This window comes from Pan paniscus, chromosome 5, assembly GCF_029289425.2.
Source record: "Pan paniscus chromosome 5, NHGRI_mPanPan1-v2.0_pri, whole genome shotgun sequence".
NCBI classification, from domain to species: domain Eukaryota; kingdom Metazoa; phylum Chordata; class Mammalia; order Primates; family Hominidae; genus Pan; species Pan paniscus.
Window position 1 is genome coordinate 18,722,026 of NC_073254.2, and position 20,205 is coordinate 18,742,230.

The following is a 20,205-nucleotide window of genomic DNA, read 5'->3' on the forward strand; positions in this document are numbered from 1 at the left end:
GGGAGTGATGCATCCATAGGCAAGGAATACCAAGGATTGCAGGCAAACACCAGAAAGTAGGAAGAGACAAAGAAAGATTCTCCCCTCAAGGTTTCAGCGTGGCCTTGCCGACACCTTGATATCTGACTTCCAGCCTCCTGAATCGTGAGACAATAAATTTGTTGTTTTAAGTGACCCACTTTGTGGTACTGTTAGGACAGCCCTAGGAGACTGACGCACCAGTGTTAGGAGACATAGTCCCATTCCGCAGGTACTTCTCTAAAGTCCCCTTAAAGCCAAGGGTGGGAAGGGGAATGACATAGTACACAGCACTGCCCTGACTCTGTGCCTAAAGAAATCCTCAAGTGCCTTAAGGAATCCTGAATGAATCCTCCGTTTTTTCACATATTGATAGGGATGCTGTGCACGCATAGGTGTCTGGCACCTACTCGAGTTTTCTCAGACTTGCGGCCTTGGACAAAACAAGACAACAGAAAAATGTATATTTTCACATCCTGTTACTTGTATATGTCCTTCAACTTAGCAATTCCACTTCTAGTTATTATCCTACAGAAACAACTTGTACCTGAGCCCAAAGATGGATAAATATGGCCGTGCACTGAAGCATTGTTTATAATAGTCAAAAATTTAAACAACCTATGACATTCAGTAGCAGAAGAATTAAACGAAGGCATATATCCACATAGTGGAATACTATCAAAAAGAAGGTTGACATTAACATGTCTACAATACAGATTATAGAGTTTTAATAAGCTGCAAAGGAAGATACACAATATGGATCCATGTATGCCAAAAGAAAACTATACATTTGTACATATATATGTGTATATAAATGCATAGAAAAGAGTTTTGAAGGAGACTTAGGAAATTCAGGACAGTGGCTACCTCTGGAGAAAGGATAGAGCTTGAAGAGGGAAAATGAAGCAAAACTTTCCCTTTTTGCTATGTAGATTTCGCTGAGTTGTTTCATTTTAATTATTCCAATGGAAACCTTTTACTTTTGTAATTAAAATGCAACATTAACACTGAAAATGCAGTAATTATGTGAAGTTGGAGAAATGAGTTTTGATTTTCTAGAGACATTCTCATTCTGTGTTGATTTAGATTTTCTCTCCGTAGCCTTCCAGTGTAGACGGTGATAGACGTCGGTACACGTTTAGCAGCCGGTAATTCCTGCCATGTACAACTGCCAAGCAGCAGTGGGGTGCCTTTGTTTCAGAGGGATTTGGGTGCAGTGATTCTTTGCTATGGTTGGAAGCCAGTTTAAGGAGGTTCATGCAGCTGAGGTGAACAGCATTAAGGGGTAAGAAATGACTCCTCAGAGTTCTGAGTTTGTGCCTTCAGGGAACTGGCCTCAGGATGAGTCCAGTCACTGGGAGCACATTGGCCTTTGAGGTCTTAAATTCATCACTAAAAATGTGCTCCGTTGCCAAGATGCCATTTCCAAACATATAGTGATTTCCTTGCATATGCATCCTGAAGACATGACCCTATTGCTCTGACTTTCATCCATCAGACCAAGAATTTAAGAATAGATACTGCTGTCTTGCTGCTGCTGGGTCTAAAGCCTTCCTTCTAGAAGAAATTTCTTTTGACCTTAAAAATAGGTTTTGTTCCTTTTCCTGTCAATCCCCTCTTCACCTGCAAGATGCTTTGCCTGTATTACACTATATTGGTTACCCAGAAATGATTACATGAAGAAAGAAAGAAAAAGAACTAAACATCCATATTTTTTTTTAAAAAAACCCAGGTTTTTATTTTATATTTTAAATATAAAGTTAACTTTGGGAGGCTGAGGCAGGAGGATCACTTGAGGCTATGAATGAGATCAGCCTAGGCAACAAAGACGCTCATCTCTGCAAAAAATAACAAAAATTAGCCGGGTCTAGTGGTGCATGCCTGTAGTCCCAGCTGCTGAGGAGGCTGAGGTCAGAGGATCACTTGAGCCCAGGAGGTCGAGGCTGGAGTGAGCTATGATTGCACCACTGCACTCCATCCTGGAGCTCTCATGGAGGTGCTGGCTGACCAGGGAGGGATGCCATTCCATTTCTGATAACATAGGATCTAAGCCCCTCTGGTATTGACTTCATCTTCTCCAAGTGGCTCTACCATGCAGTTGTAACTGTACCGCTGGCCATCCAGAGCTCCTACAGTAGGCCGCAACAGTCCAAACCTCAAGTCTCAGTTATTGGAACACCCAAAAGAAGGAAGGCATTTCCCACCGGCATTGCTGAAAATAGACATGCTTATAACAGAGCGAGAAAAAACAGTTCATTTCTGGCCAGAAATGAATTTTGTGGAATCAAAAAGAACGGTAAGTGACACTCCCACATTCTAACTGACAAAGCATGCTGGAAGTTCAGTCCTATGTTGTAATCCTTGCTCAGACAAAATCACCAATAAAACGGGGCTCCAAGTTATGCGGCCTGACAATAATGTTAACATTCACCCTATTTCTTCTGGGAAGTTTCAAAATGTGCATCTCCAATTAAGTATGCAATTAAAGGGAAAATGAGAATCACAATAATAATAATTGTAAGGTAACTTGCCATTAGTTTGAGAATCATGCACACATAACCAACTCTATTTGTGTGGTCCCAGCATGCCTGCTTGTTTGCTCATTCTTTTTTTTTTTTTTTGAGACAGAGTCTCACTGTCGCCCAGGCTGGAGTGCAGTGGCGCGATCTCGGCTCACTGCAAGCTCCACCTCCTGGGTTCACGCCATTCTCCTGCCTCAGCCTCCCGAGTAGCTGGGACTACAGGCCCCCGCCACCATGCCCGGCTAATTTATTGTATTTTTAGTAGAGACGGGGTTTCACCGTGTTAGCCAGGACGGTCTTGATCTCCTGACCTCATGATCCGCCCACCTTGGCCTCCCAAATGCTGGGAGGTGTGAGCCACCGCATCCGGCCTTGTTCATTCTTTTATTTACTTACAATGTATCTGCTAGATGTCTAGGACCAGGCTAAGATCTGAATGATGCTCAGTAATATTGTTGGAATAAAGGAATGACAAAGCTAAATAGGAATTATTATTATTATTATTTTGAGATGGAGTCTCGCACTGTCACCCAGGTTGGAGTGCAATGGCATGATCTTGGCTCACTGCAGGCTCTCCCTCTCGGGTTCACACCATTCTCCTGCCTCAGCCTCCTGAGTAGCTGGGACTACAGGTGCCCGCCACCATGCCTGGCTAATTTTTTGTATTTTTAGTAGAGACGGGGTTTCACCGTGTTAGCCAGGATGGTCTCGATCTCCTGACCTTGTGATCCTCCCGCCTCAGCCTCCCAAAGTGCTGGGATTACAGGCGTGAGCCACCGCACCCGGCCCAATAGGAATTATTAAGCTGCATATATATGTTTTCTCAAATCAGTGCTTTGTTACTCTTGCTATGCAAAGATGGAGAGGAACATTGAATGTATTAATGCTTATTCTATTACCAGGTGAGAATCCTGAGCTCTCTGGCTTAGAAAGAATCTTAGCAAGACATCAGTTGCCAAAAGAGATTAATCTGACCCCAAAGCCGAACAGAATGCCCCCGTGGAAAAGAAAAATCATCAACAATGTAACTGACAGGTGGAAGAAATGTCACTTGTTGAAGAGAAACACGAAAGAGCCTCCAATGTCCACCATAGTTGTCAGGTAGACTCTAATTTCTGCCTTATGTGGATATATTTAGAGATACACAGGGTGATCACAAAATCTCTATATGCCTTAGCTAAAAAATGATAAGCACTGTTCTATATAAAAGCACATGGGCCCCATTTTTACCCACCCCCAAGCTGCTAGAGGAGCCCTCATTGGGAGTAAACTCATGGAAATGGGAGCAGGAGTGTGGATCCTCCATGGCCCATTGCAGTCTACAATAGAGAGCAGAAATCTAGCAAGAACAGAGTGGGATTCTTGGAGAGAAACCCAACCACTGAGCTGTGGGGCTTTTTGGCTGCGTAAGTTGGGAAGCAGCTTGGTTTTTCACACCCACCATTGGCATGACCAGGGGCTAGGATACCATAGCAGGACATGGTGGACCTTTGGCTTTATCCCTGGTCTGCCAGACTGTACATGGAGAGAACTGGAGCACCATTGGACAGTCTTAACAAGAGGAGTGACATCATCTGACCCAAATCCTCTCTAGCCTCCCAAAGAATGCATGGGTGGAGGAGAGCTGTTGGGAGATTTTACAGCTCTGCAGGTAAGGGATGGTGGCCCAGGTGGTAACAGTGGGGATGTGGAATTGGTTGGATTCCGGTGCTCAAAGTCATAAGCTTTGGTTCCTTGGCAAATTATCTTTTTTGGTGCACTTCTTTCCCTGCTTATGCCAGATAGATGGTGTTTCTATATTTGTTTCTTTTCTTTTCTTTTCTTTTCTTTTGAGACAGAGTCTCACACTGTCACCCAGGCTGGAGTGCCGTGGCGCGATCTCAGCTCACTGCAACCTCCGACTCCTGGGTTCCAGTGATTCTCCTGCCTCAGCCTCCCGAGTAGCTGGGATTACAGGCATGTGCCACAACACCTGGCTAATTTTTTTTGGTATTTTTAGTGGAAACGGGGTTTTGCCATGTTGGCCAGGCTAATCTCAAACTCCTGACCTCAGGTGATACAACTGCTTGGCCTCCCAAAGTGCTGGGATTACAGGCGTGAGCCACCGTGCCTGGTCTATATTTGTTTCTTTCGTATTGCTGCATGTATGGCAATGATGCCTACACTTTGTACATAGTAAGTATTCAAGCAATTTTGCCGGGCTGTCAGGATAAATGTAGATGTTGCTACAAAGACAGGATCATTTCTGATTTGAAGGTAACATAACCGGGAGAGAGTTCCAGCTCATGAATTTGCCTGAACTGGAAGCTTCCCCTGGGATCATTGCCCTGGTGAAACAGAGTCCTTGTCTACATTTTTTTCAGTGTCCCCAGTGGCATAATTTGCCAATTTGATTTAAATATTGGTAGCCAAAGAAGGCAAAGGTATTATTATAAAAGAAGGTGGTCAATGGATCCATGGTGTTTTCTGGACAAAGCAAAGACACTACATTTTTGTCCAGAAGTAGGTAAAGGTTATATTAAGTGATGATATCTGATTACTCAAGTGAAGATTATTTGACCATGCTTTGGAAGCCTGATATGATTTGGCTCTGTCCCCACCCAAATCCCATTTTGAATCGTAATCCCCACATGTTGGAGGAGGGGCCTGGTGGGAGGTGATTGGATCATGGGAACAGATTTCCTTCTTGCTGTTCTCATGATAGTGAGTGAGTTCTCAAGAGATCTGTTGGTTTTAAGGTGTTGCACTTCCCCCCTCGCTCTCCCTCTCTCTCCTGCTCCACCACGATAAGATGTGCCTGGCTTCCCCTTTGCTTTCTGCCCTGATTGTAAGTTTCCTGAGGCTTCCCAATCATGCTTCCTGTTAAGCCTGTGGATCTATGATTCAGTTAAACCTCTTTTCTTCGTAAATTACCCAGTCTCATGTAGTTCTTTATAGCAATGTGAAGACAGAATAACACAAGACCTATTTTTAAAAATTCAAGTTTCACAACCATAGAAAGTTTGTACACCTCAATTTTAGGTCCTGATGTCTTCATATGAAGTTATAGATCTTTATATCCTAGTTTGCTTTCTGAAAATATAGCTAGAGTATCAGAACATAGGAAATGATACTTTTTTTTAAACATTTTATTTTACAAACATTTATTTGCTTTCCTTAAAAGCAGGGACTATCAGCCTATCTTATTTATTTTTGTATTCCTAGTGTTACAGGTTGGAGTCTCAAGTGCTGAGATAGCAATAAGAATGCAAAAGGTTTCCTGGGAGTCGTGTTGCATCAAAGTGGAAGCGGGAAAACAGTGTTGGGCAGGGATTCAAGAGGTGGAGAAACAGGCTTCGCCTCAGTGGAAGGAGCTGCAAAGTCATGTTGCAGGGGGCTTGGGTACAGGACAGGTGGGAGGATTAGGCCCATTTTGCAGTCAATCAATCATGAACCTTGTCTTGGTTGCTGTGACTCCAGATTCCTGAAGGATCTGCTGAATTAACTGTTCTAGTTCTGATGATGCCTCCTGGCATTAATGATTCTTCTCCTATTACCTGGTAACATGGTAAATATTGTCATTTGATAACTGTATCATTCTTAATTCTTTGTGACTTAACTGACACCCTTGAGAGAATTCATTCTTTAGCCAAAGCAAGCCTGACTATTATTAAGAATCATCTATAATAGCTTTGTCCTTAAAACTAGAACTACCATATGACCCAGCAATCCCACTACTAGGTGTGAACCCAAAGGAAAGTAAATCAGTATGTCAAAGAGCTCTCTGCCCTCCCATGTGCATTGCAGCACTATTCACAACAGCCAAGATATGCAATCAACCTAGGTTTCCATCAACAGATGAATGAATTAAAAATGTGGTGTGTATACACAAGAGAATACTTTTTAGCATAAAAAAGAAGGAAATCCTGTCATACGAGGCTGCATGGATGAGCCTAGAGGACATTATATTAAGTGAAATAAGGCCCAGAAAGACAAACTTCAAAAGGTTCTCACTCATTTGTGGGCGCTAAAAATTAAAACAGTTGTATTCATGGAGGTAGAGAGTAGAAAAATGGTTTCTAGAGGCTGGGAAGGGTAGTGGGGGTAGTGAGAGGAAGTGGGGAAGAATACTGCATGCTCTCATTCATATGTGGAAGCTAAAAACGCTGATCTCACAGAAGTAGAGAGTTGAATAGTGGTTGCCAGAGGTTGGGAAGGGTAACGGGAAGGGGTGGATAGCCAGAGGTTGGTTACCCGATACAAAAGTACAGCTAGACAGGAGGAATAAGTTCTGGTGTTCTATAACACTGTAGGGTGGTTATAGCCAACAATAATTTTTTGTTTATTTTCAAATAGCTAGAAGAGGGCATCTTGAATGTTCCCAACACAAAGAAATGAAGATTGTTTGAGCTGATGACATGCTCATTACCTTTATTTGATCATTACACATTGTAAACATGCATCAAAACATCCCACTGTATCCCATAAATATGTGCAGTTATTATGTCAATTTAATCGAAGAATAGCTTTGTTTTTGTCTAAGAGCTATTGAACACTACTGATTCGTGTGCCCTTGACCACCTGTAAAATGGTGTTGCTAATACCTCATGTTGTATCAGAAAGAGTTGTGACACTGATAGAAAAATGACTGTGAAATTGAGTTTTGACAAGTATGAAGTACTATTTGAATGCATTGTACAGTATTTTCACATGTTAGATTGAGGCAACTGTAGGTCCTAACCTTGAACCTGCCCTGGCAAACATTTGCTCAGTTTATGCTGTGTATCCCCGCTAGCACAGAGAGGATAAGGCCCCTCTCTCACATGGCAATAGCAGTTTTAGGGCCACAAAACAGGCAGATCATACATGAGGCCTGCTGGCTTTGACAAAGTTCCTTCAGTGCTGTGCTATGTAAACAGATCAGCAGGCACAAAAGCCAGGAGTCCTGGGACCATGCTGGTAAACAGATTTTCTAAGTCTAGAGCTGCAGATGGTGGTGTCTTATCCCTGTTGGTGAACCAGGCAGGATTCCAACCCCCAGCTCAATAATACTATAAATCCCTACTGGATACTGCATGTAAATTATAATTACTTGTAAACTGTGTTTACTGGCTCAATATGCCATATTTATATGGACTCTAGGGCTTAATTTTTTTTCTCTTGATAAGTGTGACAAAAGCAGTACTTGAACAGAAGAGAGCTGTGTGTTCCATGTGAGAACTTTAGTTTAGATTCCATAATGTTTTTGTTGCATCGATGTGGTAGCAACTGAAGACGGGGCCTGGTAGTTGATGGGTTTTATTTTGCCCACCTCTCTGCCATAGACATTTGCAATTTATCCTGACTTGGGGCCACTCCTCCTCTATACTGAAATTCATCTTTTATTGTACTTACCATGTTATAGTGTCTGTGTTGATTTGCTACTCCACTTGTGTGCTGTGTAAGCATTTAAGAAAAACGTTTAATGTTTTCTTTTTCTTTTTCTTTTCTTTTCTTTTTCTTTTTTTTTTTTTTTGAGATGGAGTCTCACTCTTGTTGCCCAGGCTGGAGTGCAATGGCTCAATCTTGGCTCACTGCAACCTCTGGCTCCCAGGTTCAAGCGATTCTCCTGCCTCGGCCTCCCGAGTAGCTGGGATTACAGGCATGCACCACCACACCCAGCTACTTTTTGTATTTTTGGTAGAGACGGGGTTTCACCATGTTAGCCAGGCTGGTCTCGAACTCCTGACCTTGGATGATCCTCCCGCCTCAGCCTCACAAAGTGTTGGGATTACTGGCGTGAGACACCGTGCCTGGCCATTTTTCTTTTCTTTTCTTTTCTTTTTTTTTTTTTTTGAGATGGAGTCTTGCTCTGTCACCTGGGCTAGAGTGATCCCCCCAAAAGTGGGGTCAGAAATCCTGAAGCAGTAGCCGCAAGCCAATCTACATGGAAAGGCAGGAAAACAATGCTTGAGTGCCTGGGTACAAGGGAACCGAGGCAGGTTTGGAGAAAAAGACCTGGCACGTGGTGTGGAGGCTCCTTTTGGAGACTTGGCACTGGATTTTATGTGGGAATGAAGGTGACTGGGCTGGTCAGGGCGTGTGTTATCCCTCTGGAATTTAGAGGCAGGTCTTGGCAAATACTTGCTGACACTTCCTACACCTGCTGACTTTCACGTACCCCTGCTGATTTCAATGGAAGGGACACGTGTATGTTCTGATCTTGGGGAGCATCATTCCATGCCCCTACTAGAAAAGATGTCTCAAACACTTTCTGTGACGTGACTGGTTCACATCTTCTGCTTGCTTTAAATTTTCTTTGCCTTATTAAGTTGTGAGAGTTCTTTTCATATTTTCAATACAAAATTCTTTGATAAAAGCATTGCAAATATTTTCTCCCAGATGGTAGCTTGCCTTTCATTATTTCATGATAACACAGAAGAACAAAGGTTTTACCTTCCCAATGCATCAATTTTTTTCTTTCACAGTTTTTGCATTTTATATTCTCAGAATCCTTTGACAAGTCCAAAGTTGCAAAGACTTGCTCCTATATTTCCTTACTGAAGTTTTGTAGTTTTAAGCTTCAAATTTAGGTTGGTAGGCCGGGCACGGTGGCTCACGCCTGTAATCCCAGCACTTTGGGAGGCTGAGGCGGGCGGATCACAAGGTCAGGAGTTCGAGACCATCCTGGCTAACACGGTGAAACCCCATCTCTACTAAAAATACAAAAATTTAGCTGGGCGTGGTGGCGGGTGCCTGTAGTCCCAGCTGCTCGGGAGGCTGAGGCAGGAGAATAGTGTGAACCCGGGAGGTGGAGCTTGCAGTGAGCCGAGATTGCCCCACCGCACTCCAACCTGGGCGACAGAGCAAGACTCTGTCTCAAAAAAAAAAAAAAAAAAAGTTTAGGTTGGTAGGCCATTTTACTTTATTTTTGTATAGGGTTTGATATTCATTGGTTTGATGTTAATTTCTTTTTTCTATTTGGCTATCTAGTTGACCCATTGGCATGAGTTAAAAAGATTTTCCTTTCCGTATTGAATTGTTTTGGCACTTTTTTTTTTTTTTTTTTGAGATGGAGTCTTGCTCTGTCATCCAGACTGGAGTGCAGTGGTGCGATCTTGACTCACTGCAACCTCTGCCTCCCAGGTTCAAGCAATTCTTCTGCTTCAGCCTCCAGAGTAGCTGGGTTTACAGGTGCCTACCACCACACCCAACTAATTTTTGTATTTTTAGTAAAGACGGTTTCACCGTGTTGGCCGGGCTGGTCTCAAACTCCTGACCTCAAGTGATCCACCCACCTTGGCCTCTCAAAGTGCTGGGATTACAGGCATGAGCCACTGTACCCGGCCTGTTTTGGCACATTCATAAAAAATGAATTTCCACATATATTTGAGTGTATTTCTGAATCCTATTTTGCTCCATTTATCTACATGTCTTTGCCCAAACAAGACTTTCTTATTGTGGCCAGGTCCTGAAATAAGGTAGTGTTAGGCATCTGACTTTGATCTTCTGCTTTAAAAATTGCTTTGATTATTTTAGGTTCTTTGTATTGCCATAAAAATTTAGAACCAATTTGTTAGTTTCTACAAAAGGACTACTAGAATTTGTTTGGGATTGAGTTGAATCAAGATCAATAGGGGAGAACTTCCATCTTAATAACACTGAGACTTTCAACGTGGACAGGATATATTTGCCCTTTGGTTAGGTCTTCTTTAATGTCTCCTAACAATGTTTTGTAGTTTTCAGTGAAGAAGTCGTGGATATTTTTTGTTATATTTATTACTAGCACAGGGGTAAAAGGAGCTTTCCTTTTTCCCTCTGAAGGTTGATGAAAGGCATCTGCTAAACTTGACAACAGACAGATTAACAGGAGCAAAGGCATACAGATTTATTAAGGTGCAAGTGCTGAGAGGCACACAAGGTATGAAAATTCAAAGAAGGGCCAGGTGGTTGACGATTAAATGCCTGCTTCATAGGGGAGAGGAAGGTGAGGGATGTAAGGAATTTTAGAGGAAAAGTAAATTATATTTAGGGAAGATGACTGGGCCTAAACAAGAGACAATAGCCTGGGACAAAGTCCCTCTGAACTCTGGGAGAGATGGCAACAAGTTATGGGAAGGTGAGGGGAGGAACTGCACCATGAACAAAGTTTGCCTTATGCAGATAAAGTCCCTCAGAATAGCCCTCAGAAGAGTACATGAAAAGTCTGTCTAGGGGGGTGTGGTGACAACCTTTATTTTATCTTTGGTGATTAATCTTTCCTGGTTAATGAGAGTTCAGACAGAATATTAAAGGCAATTGTTTTTCTCGGAGAGTAACTTCCCTCAGTCAGATATGGGAACTTCAGAGACAGCCCCTCCCTGCACTTGTGGGAAGAAACAAGGGAAGGTTAGAGAGACCTTGGTTTGGAGGCAGAGTCTAAGGGCTTTCATTTAATTCAAAGCATTCAGCGTGCCAAAGTGCCATACTCTAGAGTATCGTTTTCTGAGCCTCAAAACTAGGTATTTTATAGTTTATAGCACCACTGTAAATGAAAAATATTAAATATAAGGATACAATTGATTTTTGTTATTGTGGTATACTACAAACTTTTACATTAATTTATTAGTTCTAGTAGCTATTTTTTAGATTCCCTGGGATTTCTCTTTTATTGTGATAAGAACACTTTACATGAGGTCTTAACAAACCTCTCAACAATTTTTAAGCGTGCAATACATTATTGTGAACAGTGTTGTAAGCAGGTATTTAGAGCTGATTCATCCTGATTGCCTGAAACTTTAAGCCTGTTGATCATTAATTCCCATTTCCCCCTCCCACAACGCCCTGGGATGTAACCATCATTACGCTCTTTGATTCTATGAATTTGACTGTTTTAGATGCCTCATATAAATGGAATCATGCATTATTTCTGTGACTGGCTTATTTCACTTAGCGTGTCCTCAAGGTGCGTCTACGTTGTCACATATTACAGAATTTCTGTCTTTTAAAAGGCTGACTAGTACTTCATTGTACGTATATACCACATTTTCTTTATCCGCTTCTCTGTCAATGAAGATTTACATTTTTCCCATACTTTGGCTATTGTGAATGGTGCTGCAATGAATATAGAGGTGTTAATGTCTCTTCAAGATTTTGATTTCAATTCTTTTGGATAAATACCCAGAAGTGGCATTGCTGGATCATATAATTCCTTGGGATTTTTTTTTAATGTAAATAGTCATATTATCTGCAAATAGAGAAACATTTTTACATCTTGTTTTCCATTCTTTGTCTTTTATTTCCTTTCTTTGCCTTATTGCAATGACTAAGATTTTCAGCACAATGTTGAACAGATGTGGTAAAAGCAGACATCTTTCATTTTTTTTCTCAATCTCAGAGAAAAAACAATTCAGTGTTTTATTTACTCTAGGTTTCTGCAGATTCCTTTTATAAGTTTGAGAAGTTCCCTACTGTTTCTAGTTTGTTTTTATCACACATGAATGTAGAATTTTGTCAAATGCTTTCTCTGTATCTATTAATAATATGTTTATTCTATTAATATGGTGAATTGCATTGCTTTTTAAAAATATTTCTTATAGTAAAATGTGCATAACATAAGATTTACCATTTTAAGTGCTTAAGTGTAATTAAGTTAGTGGCATTAAGCACATTCCCATTGTTATGCAACCATCGTCACTATCCTTCTCCAGAACATTTTCATCATCCTATAATGAAACTGTCTCTCCTTTAAACATTAATTTTCTACCCCTTTTTCTTCTCAGCACCTGGTAACCATTATTCTATTTTCTGACTCTATGAATTTGCCTATTGAATCATACAATATTTGTCCTTTTGTGTCTGGCTTATTTCACTTGGCATAATGTCTTCAAGGTTCATCCATGTTGTAGCATGTATCAGAATTTTATTCTTTTTTAAGGCTGATAATATTTCATTCTATGTATAGACTACATTTTGTTGATCCATTCATCTGTTGATGGACACTTGGGTTGTTTTTACTTTTCTATCTTGTGAATAATGCTTTGTATGCAAATATCTGTTCAAGTCTCTGCTAGTCAATTATTTGCGGTATATACTCTGCTATGGTTTAAAGTTCTTCTCCAAAACTCATGTTGAAATTTAATTGCCATGTCACTTTACTGTTTGAGTAACGTTGGTGTGAAGCTTAATTGATGCCTTTTGCTTTATGTCCTGCTTAAGTCTGTGTGAAGGATTTGTGTTTTTCTGCCTTACAAACATAATTTAATTTATTGGACAGGAATTCATGGATAGTAATGCTGTCTGCCCCTTTACTTCAGAAAACACAGTGACTCTAGTGGATTTGAATAAGTGAAACTGCTCTGAAATGCTATGGAAAGCCGACTCCCCAAAGAGTGGTTTCTTCTAGAAGTTTGAATTTGTAGCTACAGTTTCCAGGAAGAAAAATAGTAGTTGGATAACTTGGTAAAATAATAACATCATTTTCATTTTCTTCCCTTTTCTTAACTTTGGTTTCCTAAAGGAAGAAAATAAGTGCGTAGCACATAATCTATTTAAATAGATTTAAAGAGAGTTGCAAAATAAATCACCCGGTCTAGCTCTTAAGTGAATAAAACAGATTTTGTTTGTGAATAAAATCTGTTGATTGCCAACACTACCACTACAGTATCCCACCAAGGGCTTCATGTGTCAGCTCAGTGCCACCTCCTTTAACTCTGCAGCACCGCTGCAGCTGCCGATGTAGCCTTGGTAGGTGGCTATTAGAGCTCTACCATATACAGTGGTGCATCTTCAGATTTATGCATCAAACTAAAGACGTGTCCAAGTCCATTTTAATTTCCTCAGTGTTTTTATGAGAAGTTTTATGGACCTCCCCCAGTTGTCTTTTTATTTGGGGTTATGACGATCATGTTTGATAATTACAGTGATAATGTTTCCACGTGATGCTTTTGTTTGAACCTGATAAAATTTAGTGAAACTTTGTAATGATCTATGTGCACTTTTACTTGTAAAATGGAATTTATGTATGTTTATACTTGTAAATATATTGTTGTTAGTGCTCCTGTTGCTCATGGTGTCCTGCCTCGCATTTGTGATTCTGTTAACGACTTGTATCTTAACTAAGTTCTTAGTGGTGTTGTAATAGGGAGATGGGGCAGGTGGGGGGTTATTTGTACCACTGAATCTTCATTAATTTGGTTCTTTACTGTTTTGAGGGGAGAAATAATGTGAAATGGTTTGTGTATTATTGAATTTTAAGCAATATTTTAGAAGCTGTGTGACTGCTTTAATAACTTTTTCCCAGTGTTATTTGAATCATACTACCAGTTTTACTAAAGCCGAATGACAATTGTGTGAAAGTTACTGCCTTCATAAGATCAAGTCACCACTGTTACACAGCTGACATATATTGTATTACCTTTGCAGCTACAGGGTTATTTATATAATGTGACGTTATTCAGTACTGACAGACTACATGAAGTAGTTTTAAAATCTAGTGCTATTTTTATTTTAAAGGTTAGCAATGAGGAGGAAATGTGATCTGGCTGTGTTTGTCTTCTGTACAAAGCCTGAAATGCTTATGGTTTTTTGGTTAACAGCCACAGAGGGCAAAGTTTAAGACTTTCTTGTAAGGACTAACTGTTCTTTTCAAGCCACTGTTTGTTTTTCTAAAAGCAGGATTTGCTTCTGTAGCAGGCAAGTTCCTTGACGTGGAATAGTGCAACCTGTATATGGGCTATTATAATAGGAAAGACATCAGTATTTGCACAGTTTAAATCATTCTTAAATTTTAAACATGTGAAATGTCCCCAAAAATCTTTAATTTTTTGGTAATTTTTACTCTTTTTGTGCACATGTTGATTTCTTAATGGTAAATCCTTCATTTAAAGGTAGTGTTTTCTGTTGAGAATATTTTCATGGAATAAAACAATCTTTTCGTGGCAAAAAAAGAAAAGAAATTTAATTGCTATGTGATGTATTGAAAGGTGAGACCTTTAAGGTGTGATTAGGTCATGAGGGTTCTGCTCTCCTGAGTGGATTAATGCCATTATTGTGGGAGTGGGTTAGTATGTCAGAAGGTCAATCTCCTTTTTCTCTCTGTTTCACGTCTGTGGTTCCTTGACATGCTATGCCTTTGCCGTGATATGATGCAGCAAGAAGACCCTTACCACATGTGGCCCCTCAATCTTGGATTCCCAGGCTCCAGAACCATGAGCCAAATAAATATATTTTCTTTATAAATTACTCAGTTTATGGTATTCTATCATAGCAAGAAAAATGGACTAAGACATACCCAGAAGTGGAACTGTGGGATTGTATGGTAATTATGCCTATCTGGGGTCCCTTAAGGTTCCATATGCATTTTAGAATACATTTTACATATCTGCAAACACATTGTTGGGACCTTGATAGAATTACATTAAATCTGCAAATCACCTTGGATAGTATTAATATCTCAATAATACTAAGTCTTTTAATCCGTGAACATGTAAAGTCTTCCCATTTATTTATATGTCTTCTGTAATTTATTTCAGTAATGTTTTGTAGTTTTCACTAAGTATTATGCCTCATTGGATAAACTCATTCCTAAATTTGGTTATTTTTGATGTTATTATAATTTGAATGGTTTTTCTCAATTTCGTTTTTGGAATTTTCATTGCTAGTATTTATTTATCTTTAATCTTTATTTTTTCCTTCTTTCTGCTAGTTTTGGATTTAGTTTGTTCTTTTTCTAGTTTCTTATGGTGTAAATCTAGGCTGTTTATTCAAAATCTTTCTTTTTTCTTAATGTGTTTGCAGCTGCAAATTTACATTTTAGCACTGCTTTCAGATCCTCCCGTAAGTTTTGGTTTGTCGTGTTTTCATTTGTGTCAAGATATTTTAAATTTTTTCTTTGTGATTTTTCTTGACCCATTGGTTATTTAAAAGTGTGTTAATTTCTACATACTTGTGAATTGTCCAGGTTTTTGCTGTTAACTTCTAGTTTCATTTCATTGTGATGAGAAATGATATTTTGTATTTCAATTTTTAAATCTATTAAGATGTCCTATGGCTTAACATATGGAAAATGCTCCATGTGTACTTAAAAAATACATATTCTGTTGTCGTTAAGTGCAGTGTACTGTATGTGTCTGTTGGGTCCAGTGGGTCTATAGTCTTTTTTAAGTCCTATATTCCCCTATGATCTTCTACCTGGTTCTCTATCCACTGAAGAAAGTGGAGGTATTGAAGTTTTCTACTATTATTGTAGAGCCATTTATTCTTCAATTCTGTCAATGTTTGCTTCATATATTTTGGAGCTCTAATATTTAGTGCATATGTTTATAATTGTCATATCTTCTTGGTAAATTGAGACTTTTAGCATTATATTATGTCTGTCTTTGTCTCTTTTAACAGTTTTTGACTTAAAGTCTATTTTGTCAATTAGTATAGCCATTTCTGCTCTCTTTTTATTACTATTGGCATGGAATATCTTTTTAATCCTTCCACTTTCACCCTACTCATATCCTTAGATCTAAAGTGAGACTCTTTTAGACAGTATATAGTTGATCCTGGTTTTATATCCACTCTGCCAACTTATGATTTTTGATATGTTTTCAATCCAATTACATTTAAATTGCTGAAAAGAAAGCAATTAGTTTTGCCATTTTGTTGTTTTCTCTGTCCCTTACAGGTTTTTTTCTCCCTCATTTCCTTGATTACTGCCTTCCTTCATGTTTAAAGTTGTTGTAATGGCATATTTTGATTCCTTTCTCACTTCTGCTTGCGTATATTTTCTTGGTGTTTACCATGGGCATTACATATAACATCCTAGAGTTATGATGATCTATCTTAATTGATACCAACTTAACTTCAATTGCATATAAAAACTCTACTTCCTTAAAGCTTTTCTCCCTTTATGTTATTGATGTCACAAATTATACCGTTTAATATTATATATCCATTAACATAGATTCATAATTATTTTATGCAATTGTCTCTTAAATCCTGTAGAAAATCAAAAGTGGAGTTATAAACCAAAATTACATTAATACTGTTTTTACATTTGTTCATATATTTACCTTTACTGGAGAACTTTATATTTTCATCTGTCTTCCAGTTACTATCTAGCATTATTTCATTTCAAACTGAAGGACTTCCTTTAACATTTCTTGTAGGGCAAGTGTAGTAATAATAAATTCCCTCAGCTTTTGTTTTTATGGGAATGTCTTAATTTCTCCCTCATTTTTGAAGAAACATTTTACCAGGTATAGAACTCTCAGTTGACAGTTTTTTTTTTTTAATTTTCAGCACTTTAAATATATCACCCCACTGCCTCTAGTCTCCAAGGTTCTTGCTGAAATAATACTCTGATAGTCTTATCGCAGATCTCTTGTACATAGTCACTTTTCTCTTGATGCCTTCCAAGATTCTCTTTATCTTGCACTTTTGTCAGCTTTGATTATGTGTCTTCGTATGGGTCTCTTCAGGTTTGTCCTACTTGGAGACCATTGAGCTTGGATTTGTATATCCATGTCTTTCCTCATATTTGGCAGGTTTTCAGCTATTATTTATTCAAATAGTCTCTCTTCTCATTTTTCTCACCTCCTTCTGGGACTCCCATTATGCATATATTGGTCAGTGTGATGGCATCTCATAAGTCCCTAAGCCTCTGTTCACTTTATTTTTTCTTCTGTATGCTTCTCAAATTCAATAATTTCAAATGAGCTGTTTTCAAATTTGCTTATTCTTTCTTCTACTTATTTGAGTTTGCTGTTGAACTCCTCTAATAAAATTTTCAAATCAGTTATTGTACTTTTCAGCTCAATTTTTTTTTATAATTTCTTTGTTGATATTCTCATTTTGTTCATATGTTTTCTTGACTTTCCTTTGTTCTTTGTTCATGTTTTTCTACAGTTCTGGGAGTATATTTGACAGTTGTGGGTTTTTTTGTTGTTGTTTTGAGACAGACTCTCACTCTGTTGCCCAGGCTGAAGCACAGTCATGTGATCTTGGCTCACTGCAACCTCTGCCTCCTGGGTTCCAGTGATTCTCATGCCTCAGCCTCCTGAGTAGCTGGGATTACAGGTGTGCAGCGCCATGCTCTGCTAATTTTTTTGTATTTTTAGTAGAGATGGGGTTTCACTATGTTGGCCAGGCTAGTCTCAAACTCCTGGCCTCAAGTGATCTGACTGCCTTGGCCTCCCAAAGTGCTGGGATTATAGGCATAAGCCATCGCACCTGGCTGACAGTTGTTTTAAAGTCTAGTAAGCCTGATGCCTGTGTTTCTTCCAGAACTGTTTCTGGAGATGCGTTTTGTTTATTTGAATGGGCCATCTTTCCCTGGTTCTTTGCATGCCTTATCATCTTTTTTTGAAAATTGGGTATTTAAAAAAAATATGGCCACTCTCCCAGTCTTTGCAGACTGGCATGTAAGACCTCACTAATTTGTAAGTCCATGAGGTCTTCACTAATCTGAGATTAGTCCAGGTCTTCTCAGGTCTTTTCTAGGCATGCTTCCTTCCTGTGAATGTGTGTGTGCTCCCTGTCCCCATCACAGGTGATTTTAAAGGTCTTCATTTCCTAAACAGTCTCACTGCAGCTTTTTCTTAGGGCCTTAGATATTCTATTGTATTCCTCTGTAATCTCCTGCCCTCAGAAGTCCACAGGGCAGCAATCCCTGTGTAGTTTTCATGTGCTGCCTTGCTCACCACTGCCTTCTGTGGCTTCCAGCCTGAAATCAAAACTATTTGCTGTCTCCAGTCTGATATCTGAGTCGGACATTACAGACACCATTTCTGTAGGCAGCCCACAGACAGGCCAGGATGTTGCAACAAGTTTCACTCTGCTCCTTCTGTCCAAGTGTTCACATTTCCATGTTTCTTTTTATGTCACATCATTTTGTAAATATTATGTCATATGGATCCTGGATCCATATGACAGCTTCTTCTCAGGGCCTTAGATATTCTATTGTATGGATGGATCCAATATTATGTCATATGGATCCTGGATCCATATGATAGCTTCTTCTCAGGGCCTTAGATATTCTATTGTATGGATGGATCCAATATTATGTCATATGGATCCTGGATATTTACTATATTTACTATATTGTGGCATTGGATGGAAGTTATGTTTTTGTGGATCATGTTACAATCATCTGGAAAATGCCGTTTTTGTTTTAGCAAGAATCAATCTGGTTAGGTTCAGACTACAAGCTGTCTTGATCTTCTGTGGGTGGTGGTGAAAATCCCAGTACACTTCCCAAAGCCTTTGCTATGCTGGTTTGAGTCTGTCTCACTTATGAATCAGACTTATCTAGGTTCATACACAGAATTAGAGCTTCTTTCTCTTGGCTCTGGGATTCTCTCCTTGCTTTCACTCTTTAGCCCCCAGAGGGCCCTTTTCCTTTTCAAAGTGTTTTTGTTTTCCTCAACTTCTATTTGGCTGGCCACTCCACGGTCACCGCAGCACCACCCCACAATAGGGGTGTGCCTCTGAGGCAAAAGTATTAGGTTGGTGCAAAAGTAATTGCAGTTTTGCCTTACTTCTAATACCATGCTCAGGAGTTAGATTCCAGCAATTGTGTTTATTTCTCGTAATCTGGGAAACTTATCCTTGTGCAGTTGCTTCTCTGTATTTTGACACCCTTTCACAATCCACCTGCTTTTGATTAATTTCAGCATGCTCAAGTAGTTCTTTTTCGTATTTCTTCTAGAGATTTTAGTTGTAATTTGTGGGAGGAATGGGCAGTAGTTGGCTTGTGCTGCCATTGTGGAATGAGAACTCTGCCTAGATTTTTATCTTCATTTTGACATTTACTGGGAGTTTGACTCTGGAGAAGCTCGTTTAATCTCCATGCCTCCTCAGGATGCCTACTTGAAAATGGGTAGTAGCAACAGACCTACCTCATTTTTAATTTTTGGCATTGTTTTTGGTGGATAAAATATGATAATGGGCATTAAGCACTAGTAACTGCTCAATTGAAACTAATGCTTATTTCTATTCTTATATTTTCTATAAAACTGAACATCTTGGATTACAATTACTGGAATAAAAAATTTAGAACTAAAAAGTTAAGCGATTTGGTGAGTTAGCTAACTTTGACCTTGAAGGAAAGGTCAAAAGGAAGACTAAGAAAAGCAAAATATCCCATCCTTTTCTGTAGCCCTTGGAATTACACCCTCAGTCCTTGTCAAGTGATAGCTATGAAATCAAAACAGGGTGTTACAAGGACAATCAAGGCAGCTTGCAGGGATGCCTTTCATAAAGTACCACATTAAACAAGAATGGGACTCTAACAAATAAGAAAACAATTACTCATACAGAGCATTGCTTTCCTATGAAATGACCCAGTTTTCCCTTCATGCCTCTTTATTAAATTGTGCAAAAAAACCCAACTAAGATTCTTATTTGGGTTCTTATTCTTATTCTTGATTCTTATTTGTTTTCTAGTAATACTATTCCTTCCATTTTGCTCCCTTGCTAGATGGCTGAAAAAGAACATGCAACCCACTGAAGACCTCAAGTCAGTGATCTGTAGGCTGTCAGCATTTGGCCCAATTCAGTCAGTCACTGTTTGTGGACATCAAAGTGCTATAGTGGCATTCAAAGACATGACTTCAGCCTGTAATGCTGTGAGTGCTTTTCAAAGCAGGACCCCAGGCACCATGTTCCAGTGTTCCTGGCAACAACAATTCATGTCAAAAGACGTAAGTCTCTCTACTACCAAACACCTGTGTGAATTCTT

The 20,205-nt window shown here is 39.3% G+C and overlaps 1 protein-coding gene across 4 annotated transcripts in view; it reads left to right on the forward strand.

Moving 5' to 3' along the window:
• The window catches only part of LOC100975257 (testis expressed protein 56), a 42,957-nt gene that overhangs the window by 7,691 nt on the left and 15,061 nt on the right, over positions 1-20,205 (forward strand). For all 4 annotated transcript variants that reach the window (XR_008625552.2, XR_008625554.2, XR_008625553.2 and 1 more), the window contains exons 2-3: positions 3,443-3,641; positions 19,945-20,167. Coding sequence is in view for 1 of the 4 variants with exons in the window: in XM_003806710.5 (XP_003806758.1) it covers positions 3,443-3,641; positions 19,945-20,167 (422 nt within the window). In the remaining 3 variants the exon portion in view is untranslated. The remainder of the gene's footprint in view (positions 1-3,442; positions 3,642-19,944; positions 20,168-20,205) is intronic.